The 19,029-nt window shown below is 37.7% G+C and overlaps 1 protein-coding gene across 1 annotated transcript in view; it reads right to left on the reverse strand.

The window, feature by feature from the left end:
- Window positions 1-12,858, reverse strand: part of CYYR1 (cysteine and tyrosine rich 1) — a 106,034-nt gene extending 93,176 nt beyond the window's left edge. Inside the window, 5 exon segments of the mRNA XM_084991871.1 lie at window positions 7,339-7,441; window positions 12,460-12,580; window positions 12,582-12,745; window positions 12,748-12,794; window positions 12,796-12,858. Coding sequence (XP_084847997.1) covers window positions 7,339-7,441; window positions 12,460-12,580; window positions 12,582-12,745; window positions 12,748-12,794; window positions 12,796-12,854 — 494 coding nt within the window. The 5' untranslated portion in view covers window positions 12,855-12,858.
- Window positions 12,859-19,029: the final 6,171 nt, after the last annotated feature.

The raw sequence follows: 19,029 nt of genomic DNA on the forward strand, positions 1-19,029 counted from the left end.
TGTTGCAACTGAGTTCCGTGTGCATACATACACATTACATTTTCTGAGTGCTGTTGATGAATAAGGATGCACTAATTTTTGCACACTGACCTTATATTCTACACTCATGGTGAATTTCCTTATTCATTTTTTTATAGTCTGAGGAGTATAGGCAGTCATATCATTTATAAATGATAATAATTTGGCTTCTTCCTTTCCAATTCTTATCACCATTTTAAAATTTATCTTGTTGGTTGACTATAGGATGCTGAATGGAGTGGTTCTAGATGCTGGCTTCTCTTATAGTTGCCTTTAAAGGGAAGAAATATAACATCAGAGCATTGAGAGGGGTGTTTGAGGTAGGATTTTTTTTTTTTTTTGAGATTTCTATTTGGTGAAGCCATCTTCCTTCCTGTTCCTCCTTTGCTAAGTATTTCTTTAACTCAAGTCACTGATGGATCTCATCAATTGCTGTTCCTTTCAAGGCTCATCTAGGAATTTCTCTCCTTCAAGAAGTCTTCCTCACACCCTGAAGTTGGACAAAAAATGCCTCTTCTCTGATTCTACTGCACAGAGTCCTTCCCATAGACTACTAAAGTATCTGTTTTATGGGCCTATATTCCCCAGTAGTTTAGATGCAGTCCAAGGGCAGGAACTGTGTTTGATTGACAGCTATGTCTTCTGGTACCTTGTTTAGAACATAGAATACCTGTATATATTTATAGAAATAAATTCCTGGGAATATGTTCTAGAAACTTCATTTAGTCCTTCCTAAAATCAAATTATATTTTTAATGGTGAAGCTTACTTTACAAAGGCAACTGTGATTGAATAGAACATAGTTAACAAAAAATTCCAGATAGCTACACATTTACACTTGCTCCTTGTTTTTTTAGGGCCACACCTGCAGCATATGGAAGTTCCCAGGCTAGGTGTTGAATCAGAGCTGCAACTCAGGCCTACACCACACCATGGCAATACTAGATTTGAGTGGCATCTGCAATGTACACTGAAGCTTGCAGCAACACCAGATCCTTAACCCACTGAGCAAAGCCAGGGATTAAACCAGCATCCTCATGGATACTAGTCTGGTTTGTTTCCCGCTGAGCCATGACAGGAATGCCTATACTTGCTCTTAATAATATATAACATTTATTTATGTAATACATAAAATACATGTCTTCTGAGAAACAATGACTTTATTTTTATAGCAAATGTTATTTGTTACCAATTCAATTACTTAAACTAAAGAAAAAAAAAAGAAGTCCTCTAAGCATGCCATTTTCTGCAAATTTTCATGTGTTCATCAGCTTAGTAGCTCTCTAGGTTTCATTACATAAGCATGATCAATTAAATCATTGGCCATTGATAATTGAACTCTATCTCCAGCCCCTCTTCTTTCCCTACGGGGCTAGGGATTGGAACTAAAAGTTTCAACCCTCTAATCACATGACTGGTTTTCCTGGAAACCAGCCCCCATCCTCAGGTGCTTTACAAAAGTCACCTCAATAACATTACATTTTAAAATGAAGTTCATATTTACCTTAACATTGTATTAGTTATTTACATTTCTGTCTTTATTAAAACAAAAGCAAGATTCCCACAAACTTTGATTTGCTCAGTATGTTTATTTCATATCTAAGTACTAAGAATATTTTAACACTTTTATTTTTTAAACTTCTATTGAAGTATAGTTGATTTACACTCTTCTGATAATCTCTGCTATACAACCAAGTGATTCAGTTATATATATACATACACACATTCTTTTTTTCTTTTCTTTCTTTTTTTTTTTTTTTTGTCTTTTGTCCTTTCAGGGGCGTACCAGCGGCATATGGAGGTTCCCAGGCTAGGGGTCTAATCAGAGCTATTGCTGCCAGCCTAGCCAGAGCCACAGCAATGTGGGATCAGAGCCATGTCCGTGACCTACACCACAGCTCACAGCAACGCTGGATCCTTTTCCCACAGAGCAAGGCCAGGAATTGAACCCGCAACCTCATGGTTCCTAGTCGGATTTGTTTCCGCTGTGCTACAACAGGAGCTCCCACACACATGCTTTTTCAGATTCTTTTCCCATGCAGGTTATCACCAGTGTTACCAATTATCACCAATTATCAGAATATTGGGTAGAGTTCCCTGTGCTATAGAGCATTTCCCCATTGGCCAGTCTATTTTCACCAAAGCCAAAGGCCTTTCAAGCTGTGTTAAAATGCTGTCCTTATTTGAACAGCCTCACGTGTTTTATTCAGGATGCTCAACTACTTAATGAGCATAGGGCCTCAAATGCCACTTGGAAATATGAAATTCTTATCCTTTAACTCAGTTTTGCTTTCATGCATAACGTGGCTCTAAAACCACAGTTGTGATATTTATTAGCTGTCTTCGCAAAACTCTGAGCAATACATCTTTCACGTTTCATTGAGAAGAAAAGAAACTTAATCCCACCAGGATCGCCTTTATTAATTCTTCCCCTGATTTTTTTTCCTCATGGGGATTTTTGTGTTGGCCAGATGGTGCACTGAAGAATCCTTAGGCAGATCTGCATTTTATAAAAGCAGACTAGAAAAGCAAAAGTCTATTACTGAGTGAGGGGATTCAATCTTAGATCTTGTCATCTGGCTAACTATATCCAATTCAGTTATTATTTGGTTCATGTTCAACATTGTACAATTATTCTTGTTCATATGGCAGTTTTCTTCATTTTCAGTAAAGTCCTGCTTTAGTCTATTCCATTACTAACCATAATTAGCTGCTCAACTGCCCCCTCTAATGCCTTAAATTCTACCAATTCTAAAGACTACTCTACAAACCACACCGTTATGTTGGATCCTATCTCTAGGGAATGTCAATCAAAGTTCATCATCACAGACTGTTTATTTCCATATTCATCACAGACTGTTTATTTTCCATGGAGAACAAGTGGCTGGATGAAATGCTGGAGAATCAGTTTGATGAGACATTCTATGCATCATAAATTTCCCCAATTCTCATTTTCTAACACAGTGAGGTTTCTAATCGTCACCCTCTGTGAAAAATGGAGACACAATTCCAAAGTCACATATTCTGTCACAAATGGTACTAGGTAGTGTAACATCTCAAAGTGTTCATTCCAAGAATTTTCCCTATGGAATAAAATACAATAGTCTTCATTGGAAGACTTCTCGCCTTTGTCTCTTGTCTCAGTGGTATCTAGAAATACATCATTTCTACATGAAACCTGCTACTTTATCTTCAGAAAAATACTGAATTATTTTATTTTAGTTTTGTTAGACATGACCAATAAAAGCATGTAATCTACCCATAAAAGTCTATAAAAGTAAGGATCTATTTTTTGTCTTTTCCTATGTATTTACACATTACATTCAAAGTTTAACCTTCCTTTTCTCGCAACACTGAACAACATGGGTTTTCCCAAACTAACCATTTCCTTTCTTATACCTTTGTCTCTGTAGACAAGACTCTCTCCATCTGGAATGCACTTCCCTTTCTTCACTATCCATTTATGTAAATATCTACTCTACTTTTAAAACTCTGAAATTTCATATGTATGAGGCTCTCTCTAAACATCTCTTTCTAAATCACACACACACACACACACACATACACACTTAGCAGCTTTTTCTCTGGCCCTTCAGTAACACTCCATAGATTAATTCACTGAATTAGAATTATTTATCTACATTTCCTTCTTTTATTAGATTGTGAAATTGTAAAGGTCAGGGAGCATCATCTATTCATCTTTGGATCCTATGCTGCCATGGTAACAGGCACTCAATATGTGTTTGTAAATAATTGATTGCATAGTATATGCTGACTTTTGCAAAAATTATTCTTAAATTCTGGAAAATAGCACTGTTACTTTTCTATATTGAAGTCAATATCCATGGCCATAATAATTAAAAAGTAGGTATGCCATTTTAAATAGAATTATGTCAAACAGACTTGTCGTAGTGACTATCTTGCAATATACACAAATACTGAATCATTATTTTGTGCAACTAAAACCACTATAACGTTACGTATTAATTACACTCAATTTTTAAAAGTATATAGCTATGTTTAAAGTTTAATTTAAAAATTTTTTCATGAGACACAAGTACATTTTTAAATTCTTAACTGAAAAAAGGGGGGTAGTGTATGAATTTGTCAAAATTAACTCGTATTTAGAATTTAAATTATATAAAAGGGGGAGACTAGTAAAATATGACTTTTCCACTAAAAGGTAAATTGAAAGTTAGCCTCCTGTGATCACTCTGAAAACAAATCTTAATGATCAGTTTTCACAAGAGAAGGTTGAACTGAAGTAAACATATTTAAAGGCCAAATATCTCTACTCTGGTTATTTTAGAGACAGGCCTCAGCAAGAAAGATCAAGTGTACTTTACATTCCCAACTTACACAGAGTCTCGAGTGCCCCCAATTTTGTACTCTCTTTAGCTCATTTTAAGCTAAGCCAAGACATTTTCTATTGTGAAAATAAACAAGACTAGAGACCAAATTAAAACCAACTTATAAGATTATTCATTTATGATATATAAAATTCCTTATTACTTTACTGATGACCACAAAGATTAAATTTTCTGTTAAGATAATTCAAATGAATTTATTAAGAATGTGCCTGGATGCTTGGAAGGGAGGAAGCATAGTTTATAAGTTCCAAAATAGCAATATTTGAAAACATGTGCATGAAAGAACTTTTGTAAACATTCTTGGAATTATTTTTTTTCTCTCTCCAACCCCCCACCACCCCTCACTTAAAAAAAAAAAAAAAAAAAAAAAGCTTTGGGTGGAGTTAACTCTTTTCAATTTGTAAACAATAACTGGAAATCCTGCAAATGTATTCTCCTTTATCCAGTGTTGAAAACACTTTAAACACTTTTTTTCTCTAAGAATTGTTTAGCGAGGGATTTACTTAGTGGTTTCTATTTTGAACAGAAAATTCAGTTTAACAGCCTGAAATATAATGCCATCTGTGTTTATTTCCGCCCTCTACAAAGCACAATTCTTTTTTTTTTTCAAATATAGCAAGTACATGGCCCTAATAACCCAGATAAATATGTAACTCAAGGAATTCTTTGCTTTAACCAAGTAATAGAATTAGTTCATAGAACATGTACCTTAGGGAGTGATGAATTGAAGGTCTGGGATTGGCATGTACACACTATTGTAAATGGAATGGATGGTCAATGGAGACCTGCTTGCTATATAGCAAAGGGAACTCTACCCAATATACTGTGATAACCTATGTGGGAAAAGAATCTGAAAAACAATGAAAATGTGTATATGTACAACTGGATCACTTTGTTGTACAGCAGAAATTATCACAACACGATAAATCACCTATGCATCAATAAAACTTGAAAAATGGGGGAAAAAAGCATATGTACCATAAAAAAAGCAATTCTGATTGCATATATAAAACATATAAAGTACATCAGCAAGTTTAAATTTTTTTAAGTACTTTGATGAATAACTAGTTACATCTTCTATATATATTTAGATGCAAAATGGGCACAAAACACACCGTGATGTCATTAGGGGGCAGAGAAATGGGCCAGGAGCCAGAGCACCAAAGAATCACGGAGTTGGAGTTTCTGTCGTGGCACAACAGAAACGAATCTGACTAGGAACCATGAGGTTGCAGGTTTTATCCCTGGCCTTGCTCAGTGGGTTAAGGATTGGGCATTGCCATGAAATGTGGTATAGGTCGCAGATGCAGACACAGCCTGGATCCCGTGTTGCTGTGGCTGTGGTGTAGGCTGGCAGCTACAGCTCTGATTCAGCCCCTAGCCTGGGAACCTCCATATGCAGCAGGTGCAGCTCTAAAAATGCGGGAAAAAAAAAAAAATCACAGAGTCATTCTGACCCCTTGTTCCTCCAGTCTATACCACCTGCTGTCTTACTCAGGCATCTACCTCAACAGCAACCTCTGGCTTGTGAAGACTACTGGAAAATCAAATTTGAATTTAGTAATAAAATACTTTAATTTACTTAAAAAGTATGAAGGGATACACGGATGTGAAACATCATTATATATTTATATGTACGGTATTCTGAGCTGATTCTGACTGTTCTCTAAATCTAAGGAGACTTGATGTTTTTCCACCAAGTCTTCCATGAGGAAAAATTCAAACTTTTTATTTAGAGTTTATTTGCTTAAATGTTAGTCATCAATCTTTATGACAGCCTAACATTTCTTGCATCACCGTGACAGTCTTCAGGAGTCTCCTGAAGTATGGCTGTTTCTGGACTTATCCAGAAAACAAATCTTAATGATGCGATCTCTAAGATCAGCCCCCACTTTGATTCTAGGAAGTCTCCGTGATGCCAGGTTGTGTCTTCTCAGGAAACGGAGGATGACTTCCAAGCCATCGCAGTGGCTATCTGCCTAAAAGAGCCAGGCACCTATCACCTAGTGCCTAATCTTTCCTGGTTCCACTTAAGCCTTCATGGAGCATGAGTAAAATCACAACAGAATAGCTTTGAAAATACCCCGATAATCACTTGAAAAACACAAGGAGGACAGAGGCAGACTCCTGAAAGCCATGGGCGATTGTCACTCGTGGGTGAAATTCGGATGTTCCTGACTCTCTCCCTTTATTCCTAACGTTGAAGGTGTGTGGAGAGGAAGAGAGGGTTGCTCCCATCTCAGACATACAACCCTGAAGGCAGCTCCTGCCTGTTCATCTCCCTTTGCCCAGAAATATCTATAAAATAAATTCTTGATTTGTTACAGAGAAATGCTTAACACATTGTCTGTGTCTATGTTTCATTGATTTTTGTAGTTGGTTACCACTTTACACTGTCGATGCCTAGAATTTCTTGGGCTCTAATCTTGTTTCCCGAAGTTGTTTGAGCTGCATTATGTGGAAAACTGACATTTTGTGTCTCTACGGGTTTTTATTCATGTCTCTTTTTCCTGATATCTACTGGATGAGTCAGACAAATATATGGGTGGCACAATAAACTGGCTATCATTAAATGACAAATTCTAACTGACAAAACCTTCCACAAAGCAGACAAAAACATGTAGTTTACAACGTTAAAAAATGATCAATGATATGAATAGGGTCAATTTAAACCATCATCATTATCATTACCATAAAGCAAAAACTAGGCAATAAAATAGTATTCTTTAAATTCCCTTCTAAAAGGTCATGTATCTTGTCTATTACTTTGCGCATTTAGTTAAATAACATAAGACAGTAAATAGTGATGAGTGTTGAGTGTCTCCAGTAGGGATTTTATGCAACAACCAACCGTAAAAATTCCCTGCCTATACCCATAACTTATTATTTTGGAAAGCCATAACTAAGCAAGGGAAAGGGTATCAATATTGCCAAATTCAACTAATACTCACGAGAGAATATTCCCAATATAGGCATAGTAGGAGCAACAGTAGGGTGTGGTTCCATCACAGCAGTAAGATTTGCAGTCTTTGCCACACTGAGCAAGGCAATCTTCTACAAAATAAAAACCACATTCATATAGTTACAGGTCTGCAACCACAGCTTCACGAAAAATTACTCTATTTCAAATCTTAATTGGTCAACAACCACCCTTTAGAGCCTTTAGAGTTTCATGAGGGTACATTCTCAGAATTCTAAAACACTGCAAGCATTTAAACCAGTCTTCCTTCCCTATTAGATGTAAAGCTAGAAAAGGCAAAGACCATTCTCTGAATCTCCTGCAGCAAGCACAGTAATTGGTAGTCTGAGTTGCTTGAATGAGACAACGGAGGGAGGAATGAATTATCCATCTCATGAGACATTTGATTTATCAATAGAGTTCTTTTTTTTTTTTACATTTTTTATTAAAGCATAGTTGATCTTACAATGTTGCACCAACTTCTGCTGTACAGCAAAGTGACCCAGTTACACATACATATACATTCCTTTTCTTACATTATCTTCCATCAGGGTCTATCCCAAAAGACTGGATATAGTTCCCTTCAACAGAGTTCTTGTAATAATTTTTAAATGATAAAGTCTTTTGACTTTAGGGTATTACCTTAATTACATTTAATGGAAAGTGTTGTTGACATGGATGATTGTTAAATAATATATAGCATTATATGCTTTCCTTTCTCCATCATTTTTTACCTTCATAATCACAGTTTGCATACACATGATAACACAAATGAGTCTACATATTCGGTCAATTCCTTTGTATTAGAAGATAATGAGTTAGTTGTGGAAAAAAGTTCCATAGATATTAAACTTGTGAATTGTTACAAGTTTATTTAATGTCAGATTTAAGAATCAATAACCTATGAAACAGCACCATGTAAAGGGGGGAAGGTATTTCCTCACTTAAAAAGGACATATTGGAGCTGACAAAACCAAATTACTGTCTTTTTTCCCCATGTTTTTGATGAGGATAATTATACTAAAAATGTTGAATAAAAATTACCCTATCTTTAAAAAATTCTCTATTCACCTAAACGACTTATGTTTAACAAGTTAAAGTTAGCATTAAATTCTAATAAGTGGTATATATTATAAATTATATGTGAATTTCAGATACATGAAAGAAATATTAAGCACAGTCCGATAATTTAAGTTACATGTTGAAGAATCACAAAATAAGTCATTTCCAAATCAATCTCTAAGGGACTGTCAGCTATCACCTAAATTATATAACACTTTGCTTTCCAGTCAAAGCCATGACATAAAAGTGCAAATGCTGTATTTACACTTACGAGTCCCTGTAATTGATTTGTCTTGAGAGGAAAATTTAGGTTTTGCTTTTAAATCACCTCCCTGACAAGATGATTCTTTACAAACCGATGTGATCAAAAACTAGCAAAGTTCATTCACTTTTATCAGTAAGGCATGGCCTTTGTGGAACAAGTGAAAAGTTCATATTTTCTTTCCCTCAATTTTATTTCTACCTCATCAATGAACAAAACCTTTCGGGGTTCTTCTGGGATGTGGTCCAAAGAAATGAAAGGGAAAACAATGGCCTTTGTAAGATTTAGTACTTCTTAAATCCACTTTAAAATTTTGAAGACAGAAACACAGTCTAAGGATTGATTGACAATGTATGCTTTCTGCAGTTTATTTACTCAAGTCCCCACTGAATTTCTATAGCTCTCATTTTTAGTACTGTTTAAATAATTCACCTAGTTAGACTGGTCAGTTTATCTCCAGCGCTTAGCTGGGATGTTTTGTTTCATGCTCTTAAAAGTCATTCAGATAGTGGGAAGGCTGACAGACCTCCTTATTCTGTTGGAGCAAGACAAGTGATTTTTAAGTAGCTTCTTGGGGTGCCTTTTGAATGAGTCCCAGGACAGTGACACCTTATTAAGTTCTCTATGGTTATCAAAGATTCAACCCCTATTATTATAGGGTCATAGTGTTATCAAAATATTTTGAGCCAATGTTACAGGAAACCAAGCCCAAAATCTTGCAGCCAAGAAGCTGGATTATACCTGCAGCAAACATCTACATCATGTCACACATTGTTCATTATTTTTATGGCATTTTCCAGCACTCTTGCTCTTTCCCAGAATTAAACAACTGAAAAAGGAAGATGTAATAGTATGGTAAGTACACCCATAATCAAAAATTTCCAAACTGGGGTTTTGACCTCACCTCAACACTTATGTTGCTAGGTTAGTTGCTTCCTCTGGTTTATTTGAGAGGAATCCTATAAAGATCACAGTTCGGACAATACGGAAGCATTTTCTCACTTTTAAAAGAATGAAACATTCCAATTGCCCTCAGAAAGTAAATAATATTGCTTCCAATACTCAAGTTAATGTTCTTGAAAATTAGCCAGTTCCAGTTTTCTTCGGTGACTTTCTTGAAAGGCAGGCTCTGGAAGAAACTTCCCCACTCCCACCCCATCTTAAGGAATGTGAAGTCCAGGAAAGCATCTGGCTCCAGGCACTTGCTCAGAATTGGCTCTTGTAATCTACAGCTAAGGATAAGAAAGGAAGGAAAGGGAGGGGACAGAAATCACTGGCTAAGGCCAGGAAGCTTAAAACCTTGGCCAGATCCTGTCTTTGTAGCCTGCAGTGGGAGTCAGATAATAATATAAACAGTTCATTGGGTCACTTTCCAAAAGTGACTCCAGGGTAAAACACGATGCTTCAGGTAGAGAAAGCTTGCTCTTACGTCCTTAAAAAAAAAAAAAAAAAAAAGGAACGTACACTTAATGCATTTTGTTTGGGGAAAATAATTCAGGTTATGGACAGTGCATCTACTTAGGTTTTTGTCTCATTAAAGCTGGTGATTCATTTAACAAGGTGTCTGGATGATTTCTATTCCTGCTGCCTTTCCCAACCTCACCCCAATCGTCACATCCAGCCTTATCTCTTCGTTCCAGCCCAACTGTATTGTCTGTTTCTGCCTTTGCTGACACTCTATTCTACTCCATCTCCTTATGTTCAAGACTTCCCTGTACTTCAAAGACCTAGCTCCTAACAGTCCTCAGTTCAACTGCCCTGAGCAAATACTTCTCAAGCTCCTGGAGAGGCATTTTGCTGGTCTCTAAGAATATTATGCCAAACAAAACAGACATCATCTTCATGGAGCATATATATTCTTAAGACAGATAAGGTCCCCTCCTTTGAACACCTAAAGCACATGATTATTATTTCACAGCCTTTGATGTCTTAGGGTAATGGGCACATCTTATCTCCCAGACAAGACTCAGAGTCTGGCCTCTATCCTATGCACCGCTTGATATATTTCACTCAATAAATATTAGTTGAGTGACTAGGGCAGGCATAAAAAGGCCTCTGAAATAAGAATTCAGGAATTAATATCAAAAGAATATCCGCTAACCCATTTCTTATCAACCTACTCTTGGCTTGCAATGACTTTTGCAGCTTACTGGGGAGGAATGTGATGGAGAGAAGAAATGAATGCAGCGAAAACTTTCTAAATTGATCAAGCTTGCTGCTGGCCAGCTGTGTGCGTTTCCAAAATCCTGGGGAATCTGTGCACCTAACACTGTGGGAACAGGAAGAAGGGAAGGAAAAGTGTAAATCAGAAGCTTACAGCTCATCAAACAGAATGAAATCGACAAAAGAACAAGAAAAAGTTATTCAATGGTGTGATTAAAGATGAGTGAAGGTATTAAAATTTCATTTGCTGTGTTCTATTTTCTTATTTATGGGGTTTTTCTAGATAAACAGAGGAAGTGTAAAGAATTATCATTGCTTCAAAAGAACTAATGAAGATATTTTAATATAAAATATTTAATATAATTGGTATTTAATAAATATTTAATATAAATAAAATTATTTCTGTATTTAAAGGCCAGTATTTTCCCTATAATAAAATATCTTTAAAACAACTTATAGGCAGCCACTAATTCACATTTTAATGAACAGACTGGAAATTTCTATAGAAGTTATTGTGACATTTCTGGCAAGGTTGAATGAGAAATTCAGTCCTATTGATGTTCAGGCAAGAATGCTAAAGAACGTCTTTATTTCAGTTGCAGTGTTTTTCTAAGTATCAAAAGGTAAATAAATTACTGTGCTATACATAAATTTAGTATTGCAAGGGCAGAGGTAAGCCTGTGGTTTTTGTTATAGGAAGTTCCAGACATGACAACATTTATTTTAAAACTCTGCTTTTATCTTGTTTTTAAAAAATGAAGCAGGTGCAAAATCGCATGTGTAATTAACTTTATACATGAATAATCAATGAAAGGCCATTTTGGGCTCCACATCCGTCCCCAAACAAGAAAACTGCTTTGTTTCATCAATTGTTAGCAATTCTCACTAAGAATAATCAAAATGAGGGAAATTGCTTATGAATTCAGCAAAAAAGGATTCGATTCAGGGTGAATTTATGCCTCTCAAAAACTTCATATTTCGACTCAAAGCTTCCAATTGCCCTGTCAACCACACTTAAGAATCATCTTCTAAAGGATGAAAACAGAAATCTAAGGTTTTTTATTTTAAAAAGGAAAAGCCGGAATATTCAGAATGTGGTGGTGGAAGGGGCCATGGGTAGACTTTACTGAAATGGAAAAGTCTCCAGATTAGTTTATTGGAAAAACTTTAGCAATACCTCTAAACGTCTTGTCCTTTATAAAACAAACAAACAAACAGACAAAAAAACTGCTTTCCTCCCACTGCTCAGCCTCCTCTTTCACCCCAATTCCTGAATTCTGGATATGACAGGGAAAATTTCGCGCTATCCAGAAAATAAAATCCCCTAAATGAGAAATGTGGGATTGAGATTAGTTACTTTGCCTGGAGAGAGAAAAAGGAAAAGAGAAAGCGTGGGGGAGAAAAAAGAAAAAGAAACGATGAAAGAAAGGGGCAAAACACAAGCGCATAGAGGTCGAGCCCAGGGCTCCAGCGCGGTGGCTTCTCTGCTCCCGCCTCCGGGGACCACACAGTCTCTGACCTCCCACCACGGTCCCCGCGCGTCGCGCCCAAGCCGCCTTGCCCGGAGTGTGACCTCAGCGCAGCCCCGAGCCCCCTTCCCCTCTCTCGTCGCCCTAGGTCACTGACCTGCGTAGACAAAGAGCAGCACCAACTTCGGAAGCAAGACCCCTGGACACCCGGGCAGCCTCCGCGCGTCCATCCAAGCCAGTGGCCGGAGGTTGCGCGCCAGGACAAACCGACAGAGAGACGGACAGACCGGTGTGTAGAAAGGGCTCGAAGTCGAGGGACAGCCCGGAACCGGGAGGGGACGGGGGCGCTGGAGGGCGGTCAGATGGAGAGGGCGACGCTCCGGAGAGCGGGGTGGCGCGGAGACCTGGCCATGGCCCTGGGAGTCTCGGAGGCGAGCCCGACCGCCGCGCGGGACTGCGCTGGGGCCAAGGTCTCTTTGTCTGTCCCCGGGGCTCCTGAGGCGGGCTAAGCGGCGGGTCCGGAGTCCTCGGCCACCGAGGCTCACATTTCATCTCCGCGGGTGGCACCTACTCGAGGCTGGGGGCGGGGGTGACCCCGACTCCTCCCCACCGCTCCAGTTCTTCCTTCTGTTAAGTGACTCTCCCTGCTCGGCCCGCTCCTGAAGGCATCTTTTCTAACTCTTGCTATGGCTACTGCCGAGGAGTTTAGAAAGCTTTGCCGCCCTGATTTATCCTTTTGAAGCAATGGATGAAGAACTTTGTTTTTCAACTTTAGGCAAATGGAGGGAATTTTCAGGGTTTAAGATATAAGACCTAGAAAGCCAATGAAGAAAACCTAGGAGAATTGCAGAATACAGAAAGAGTGCACGATTTCTCTGCTGAAAGCTGGTAAAATGTTTTGTTTGTTAAACCCCTCAAACATTTCCAGTAAAGTCAGGGAAAACAAAACAAAAGAAGAATGCACACAATCACCACTATTATTTGACATTGTTCTGGAGTTACTGGCCTATGCAATTAGATAAGAGCAAGAAAAATGCATAAAAACTGGAAGCAAGACTATAATTTCAAATATACTTTATACATGGAAAATCAAAGAGAATACAAAAGACGTGCATAAGTGAGTAGAGATCTTGCTTGACTAGGAAAATTCACTATCATAAAGAAAATTTCCCTAAATTAATCTACAAATCTTGGAGTTAAACTGAACTTAAAAAAAATACCATCATGATATTTTTTTCAAGCCAATCTTATAATAAAGTTTACTTAGAGAATAACCAAGTAAGAATATCAGTTTTTTAAAAAAGAGTGATGGATGTAATAATCCTCAACATATATAAATATAACATCACAATAATTGAAACTTTTTTGTTGTTGTTTTGGCCTAACACCTAGCATATGGAAGTTCCTGGGCTGGGGATCAAACCTGAACCTCAGCAATGACTGGTGCTCCTGCTGAGACAACCCCAGATACTTAACCCACTGCACCACAATGGGAACTCTGGAAACAGTTCTGATTAACACTAGAATAGATAGGCTCAATGGACCAGAAGGGAGAATCCAAAGAGATGTATGTACAGAAATTTAATTTCCTGGTTTAAAAAAATTATTATTTTAAAGTAAAGGAGAAAATTACAGGTTATTCAGTGAATGAGTTAGGGTCATGAATAGGCATCTATAAAGTCTCATCTTCTTTCATCAAAATCAATTCTATATAAATTAAACATTTAAGCTTAAAGATATAATTATGAAAGTATTAAAAATGAAAGGATCACATTTAAATAATTATGGAATAGAAAAGGCTTTTCTAAGCATTATTTAAAAACTCAGAAACCGTAAAAGAAAAAAATGAGCAATTTGAATTCATAAGAATTAAAATGTTCTATAGATGATAAATCAAGCATTTAACTGACAAAAATATTTGCTATGCTTAGTATATAAAGAGGGCTGATCTCCTTAATAGATAAAAAAGCTTTCAAAGATCATAAGGAAAAGATAACCAAAAAATGTTGAGCAGGGAGATTAAGAGATATCTATCTTCTTGTCTTCTAAATATGTAGAAAATGCTCATCCTTACTCCAAAAAATAAAACAAGTAAAAATCAAACTGACAGTGAGATACCATTTTTCATGTATCAGATTAACCCCCCACTCAGTTTTTAAGCAGAGCAATGTGGCAATATATAGTGTGTGTGTATATATATATATATATATATATGGTAAATCTATCCATCTATCTATATCTATATCTGTATCTATATCTATATCTGTATCTATATCTATATCTATGTCTATCTAATTAGCTCACCCCCAATCAGTTTTTAAGCAGAGCAATATGGCAGTATATATATATATATAATATATATTTTATATATCTATATATAAATCAAAATTCAAATGAGCACACTGTAGTCAGTCCTCCTCTAGGAATTTATCTCTGTAAATATACTGCTGTAATGGGTATTAGAGGATGCGAGGATACATCACCTTCAAAACAAACATAACTCGAGCTTCTTGCTGTGTTTAATGCATGATTGAAGGGCTTACCACCCATTACATTTAACAAGAAGTCCAGTCAATTTTTCCTTCTCCCTTAAGCAGTTTGTCACCAGATCCCACTGATTGTAACTGAATTTCCACTCAAATGTGTTTGCATTTTATATTCCATTTCTGCCATAACCTAGGCTTTTGTAGTCTTCATTATAACCAGTATCCCTATCTCCAGGGATATTAGCCTGAGCAATAAAAAGGCTATGTCAGCAATAAAAGGAGGTCTATGTAAAATATGATAAAACAGGCTAGTGGAATTCTAAATAGCTACTGACAATAATGATTATAAAGACTACCCATGCCACAGCAGTGACCTGAGGCATGGCAGTGACCCAAGGCACAGCAGTGACAATGCCAGATCCTTAACCCACTGTGCCAGCAGGGAACTCTACCCCTACATTTTAAATGCCTGAAGATGATTAAACGCTGTGGATGGGGTTTGTAGATGCAAGCTATTACATTTAGAATGGATAAGCAATGAAGTCCTGCTATGTAGCACAGGGAACGATACCCAACACTTTTTAAATTTTTTTCATTTTTCTTTTTTTTAGAGCCAAACCTGCAGGATATGGACACGCCCAGGCTAGGGGTTGAATCAGAGCTGCAGCTGCTGGCCTATGCCACAGCCAGAGCAACACCAAATCTGAACTCAAGCCACATCTTTGGACTACGGCACTGCTTGCAGCAATACTGGATCCTTAACTCACTGAGGGAGGCCAGAGATCGAACCTGCATCTTCATGGATACTAGTCGGATTCATTTCTGCTGTGCCACAACAGAACTCCAAACACTTCTGATAGAACATGATCGAAGACAATATGAGGAAAAGAATATGACTGGGTCATCTTGCTGTATGGCAGAAATGACAGAACATTGTAAATCAACTATAATTTTTTTTTAAGGGCCGCACCTGCAGCATATGGAGGTTCCCAGACTAGGGGTTGAATTACACCATAGCCACAGCAAGGAGGGATCTGATCCACATCTGCAACCTCTGCCACAGCTTTTGGCAACACCAGATCCTTAACCCACCAGATCCTAACCCAAGGCCAGGGATTGAACCTGCATCCTCATGGATAATACTCAGGTTTGTATCCCACTGAGCCACAATAGAAATTTTTTTTTAAAAGCCTCAGGTGATAGATGACAACTGAACAATTTTACCCTTTAGTTTTATTTAGAATCAAAGAGTGGAGGACAGGACTTCATAGATTGTCTAGGTCAACTTCCCAGTTTCACAGAGGAGAAAACTAAGGCCAGATTACCAAGAGAGCCAGAGACAGGGTGAGTTCCCATGCTGAGAGAGATGTGATGGAGTGGCCTGAGTTTGATGAGCTCCACACTTTTATTCTTCACATAACTTATTTCACTGTGTGGTCAGCCAGATCAGTATAACTGCTCAGTTACTCATTAATACAAAAAAATAATTTGTGTGCACTTAAGGTTTCTATATGTGCTTGCTCTTCATCTTCATTCAATGTTTGGATGCTGAGAAAAAAAAATGTTCATATAGATACAGGCATAAAACTCAGGCAAAAGCAAGAAGGAAATAAAATGAAATAAAAGGAAGATGAACTGCACATATCATTCAGGATGTAGACAAAATATTGATTGCTGTGCACCAGGACTCTTTTTAAGTTCTTTGAAATTTTAATGAATACTTTCAACCCCCCAATGAGGTAGATACTATTATCATCACCTCTGTCCTCTGAACAAAGTTATGAGCCCAGCATGGGTAAATAACTTTGCCCAAGGTCTCATAGCAGTGAGTGGTGCCTGGTGGTATAACTCCAGAGCGGAGTGTCTGCCCCTAAAAAGAAGTTAACTTGTCTTTCAAAATTCATAGCTTGGTTGCCAAGAGAAGGAGGAGGGAGTGGGATGGATGGGGAGTTTGGGGTTGGTAGATGCAAACTACATTTAGAATGGATAAGCAGTGAGGTCCTGGGAGTTCCCATCGTGGCTCAGCAGAAATGAATCTGCCTAGCATCCATGAGGACTCAGGTTCGATCCCTGGCCTCGCTCAGTGCGTTAAGGATTCAGCATTGCTATGAGCTGTGATTAGGTTGAAGATGTGGCTCGGATCTGGCATTGCTGTGGCTGTGGTATAGGCCAGCAGCTGCAGCTCCAGTTCAACCCCTCACCTGAGAACTTCCATATGCTGCATATGTGGTCCTAAAATGGTCAAAAAAAAAAAAAAAAAAAAAAGAAAAAGAAAAAGAAAAGAAAAAAAGAAAACGCAGTGAGGTCCTACTGTAAAGCACAGGGAACTATATCCAATCTCTTGGGATAGAACACAATGGAAGATCATATGAGAAAAAGAATGTATGACTGGGTCACTATGCTGTACAGCAGAAATTGACACAACACTGTAAATCAACTACACTTTAGTAAAAAAATAAAATAGGGAGTTCCTTTTGTGGCACAGTGGAAACCAATCTGACTATTATGCACGAGGATGCCAGTTCAGTCCCTGGTCTCGCTCATTGGTTTGGGGATCTGGCATTGCTGTGAGCTGTGGTTTAGGCAGCACATATGGCTCAGATACCACATTGCTGTGGAATAGGCTGGCAGCTGTAGCTCCAGTTTGACTCCTGGCCTGGGAACTTCCACATGCTGCAGCTGTGGCCCTAAAAAGTAATAAATAAATAAAATAATTTTCTTAAATTAATATATATAAAAATGAATAGCTTGGGACATCATGCTTTTAGTCCAGTGAGAACCATTTTGGATTGCTGGCCTCCAAAAAGATTTAGATAATAACTTTGCATTGTTATTTTTTTCTAGCTTTATTGAAGGTATGATTGACCCGCAAAAGTTGAACATGTAAGGTGTACAGCGTGATGTCTTAATAAATATATGCACTGTGGAAAAGAAGCAATAGCTTGGTTGGTTTGGGTGAAGTTTAAAATTCCTCGTTTGACCACATCAGAAACAAGAAAGAAAATACTTGCTGATGACCTTTTTTCAAATGAAATTATTTCAGGGAACATCAGTAAACCTTAATGAGAAATCCAAGTGTGGAAAGGTTTAAGGAATTAACCTTTAGAGCTTTTTGGAAGAGCAATTTGATAAAAGCACAAAGTACTATTGGTTTTAGGATTTTTCTCCCACAATTCTGTGTCGCAATAATAATTACCATTAATGGTGGGTGTTTTTTCATTGTTTTAAAGTTTTACTGAAGCATAGTTGACTTACAGTGGTGTAATAATTTCTGCTATACAACAAAGTGATGCAGCCATACATATACACATATCTGTCTCTTTTCCCACATAAATTATCACAGAATATTGGGTAGAGTTCTCTGTGCTATACAGCAGGTCCTTATTGGCCAATCATTCCATAAACCTCAGTGTACATATGCCAGTCCCAAACCCCTAGTCCCTCCCTCTTATTAAAGCTTAAAAGAATCCTTCCTACATGTATAATATCCTATTGAATCATCATAACAATCCTGAGTGGATTGCACTACTACTATTATTTTTATTACTATTTTGGGGGTGTAGTTTAGAAGTATGGTCCTGAAAGTTCAGTGTGCAGCAAAAGCACTTGCATGGCCTATTGAAACACAGATCACTGGACCTATCTCAGATCAGTAGCTTTAGGGGAGGACCTGAGAATCTGCATTTCTACAAGTTCTTAGTTGATGCTGATGCTGCAGGCTGGGTACTGCAAGGAGAACCACACCACTGGTTGAGAAAATTCTGACTTAGAGAAGCTTGCCTCAATGCCTCAAGCTACTTCTAAGAGGAAAGAACAGAGTTTAAAGTCAGGTTTCTGTTTCTAGGTCTCATGCCCACTTTAGTTTTTTGTTTGTTTGTTTGTTTATTTATTTTTGTTTTGTTTTGTTTTTTGCTTTTTCAGCCACACATATGGGCATATGGAATTTGCTGGGCCAGGGATCAAATCTGAGTCATTTCTGCGACCTATGTCATGGCTGCAGCTGTGACAACACAAGATCAGGATCCTTAACCCACTGCTCCGGGCAAGGGATGGAACCCACAATGCCACAGAGACCAGCTAGCTCTTTAACCTGCTGTGCTACAGTGGGAATTCTAGTATATTGCCATTTCTCATCTTTACCTTTTCACCATAGTTTGACCATTAACAGCCCCACAAATCACTTTTTAAATGTCCTTATTTTTATGACTCACAAGGATTTCTGATGACCATCTCATAACTAT

The sequence above is a fragment of the Sus scrofa genome, chromosome 13 (genome assembly GCF_054392235.1).
Source record: "Sus scrofa isolate SSC_HxYL_T2T_F1_AM1 chromosome 13, Sscrofa_HxYL_maternal_Yorkshire_Landrace_v2.0, whole genome shotgun sequence".
NCBI lineage: Eukaryota > Metazoa > Chordata > Mammalia > Artiodactyla > Suidae > Sus > Sus scrofa.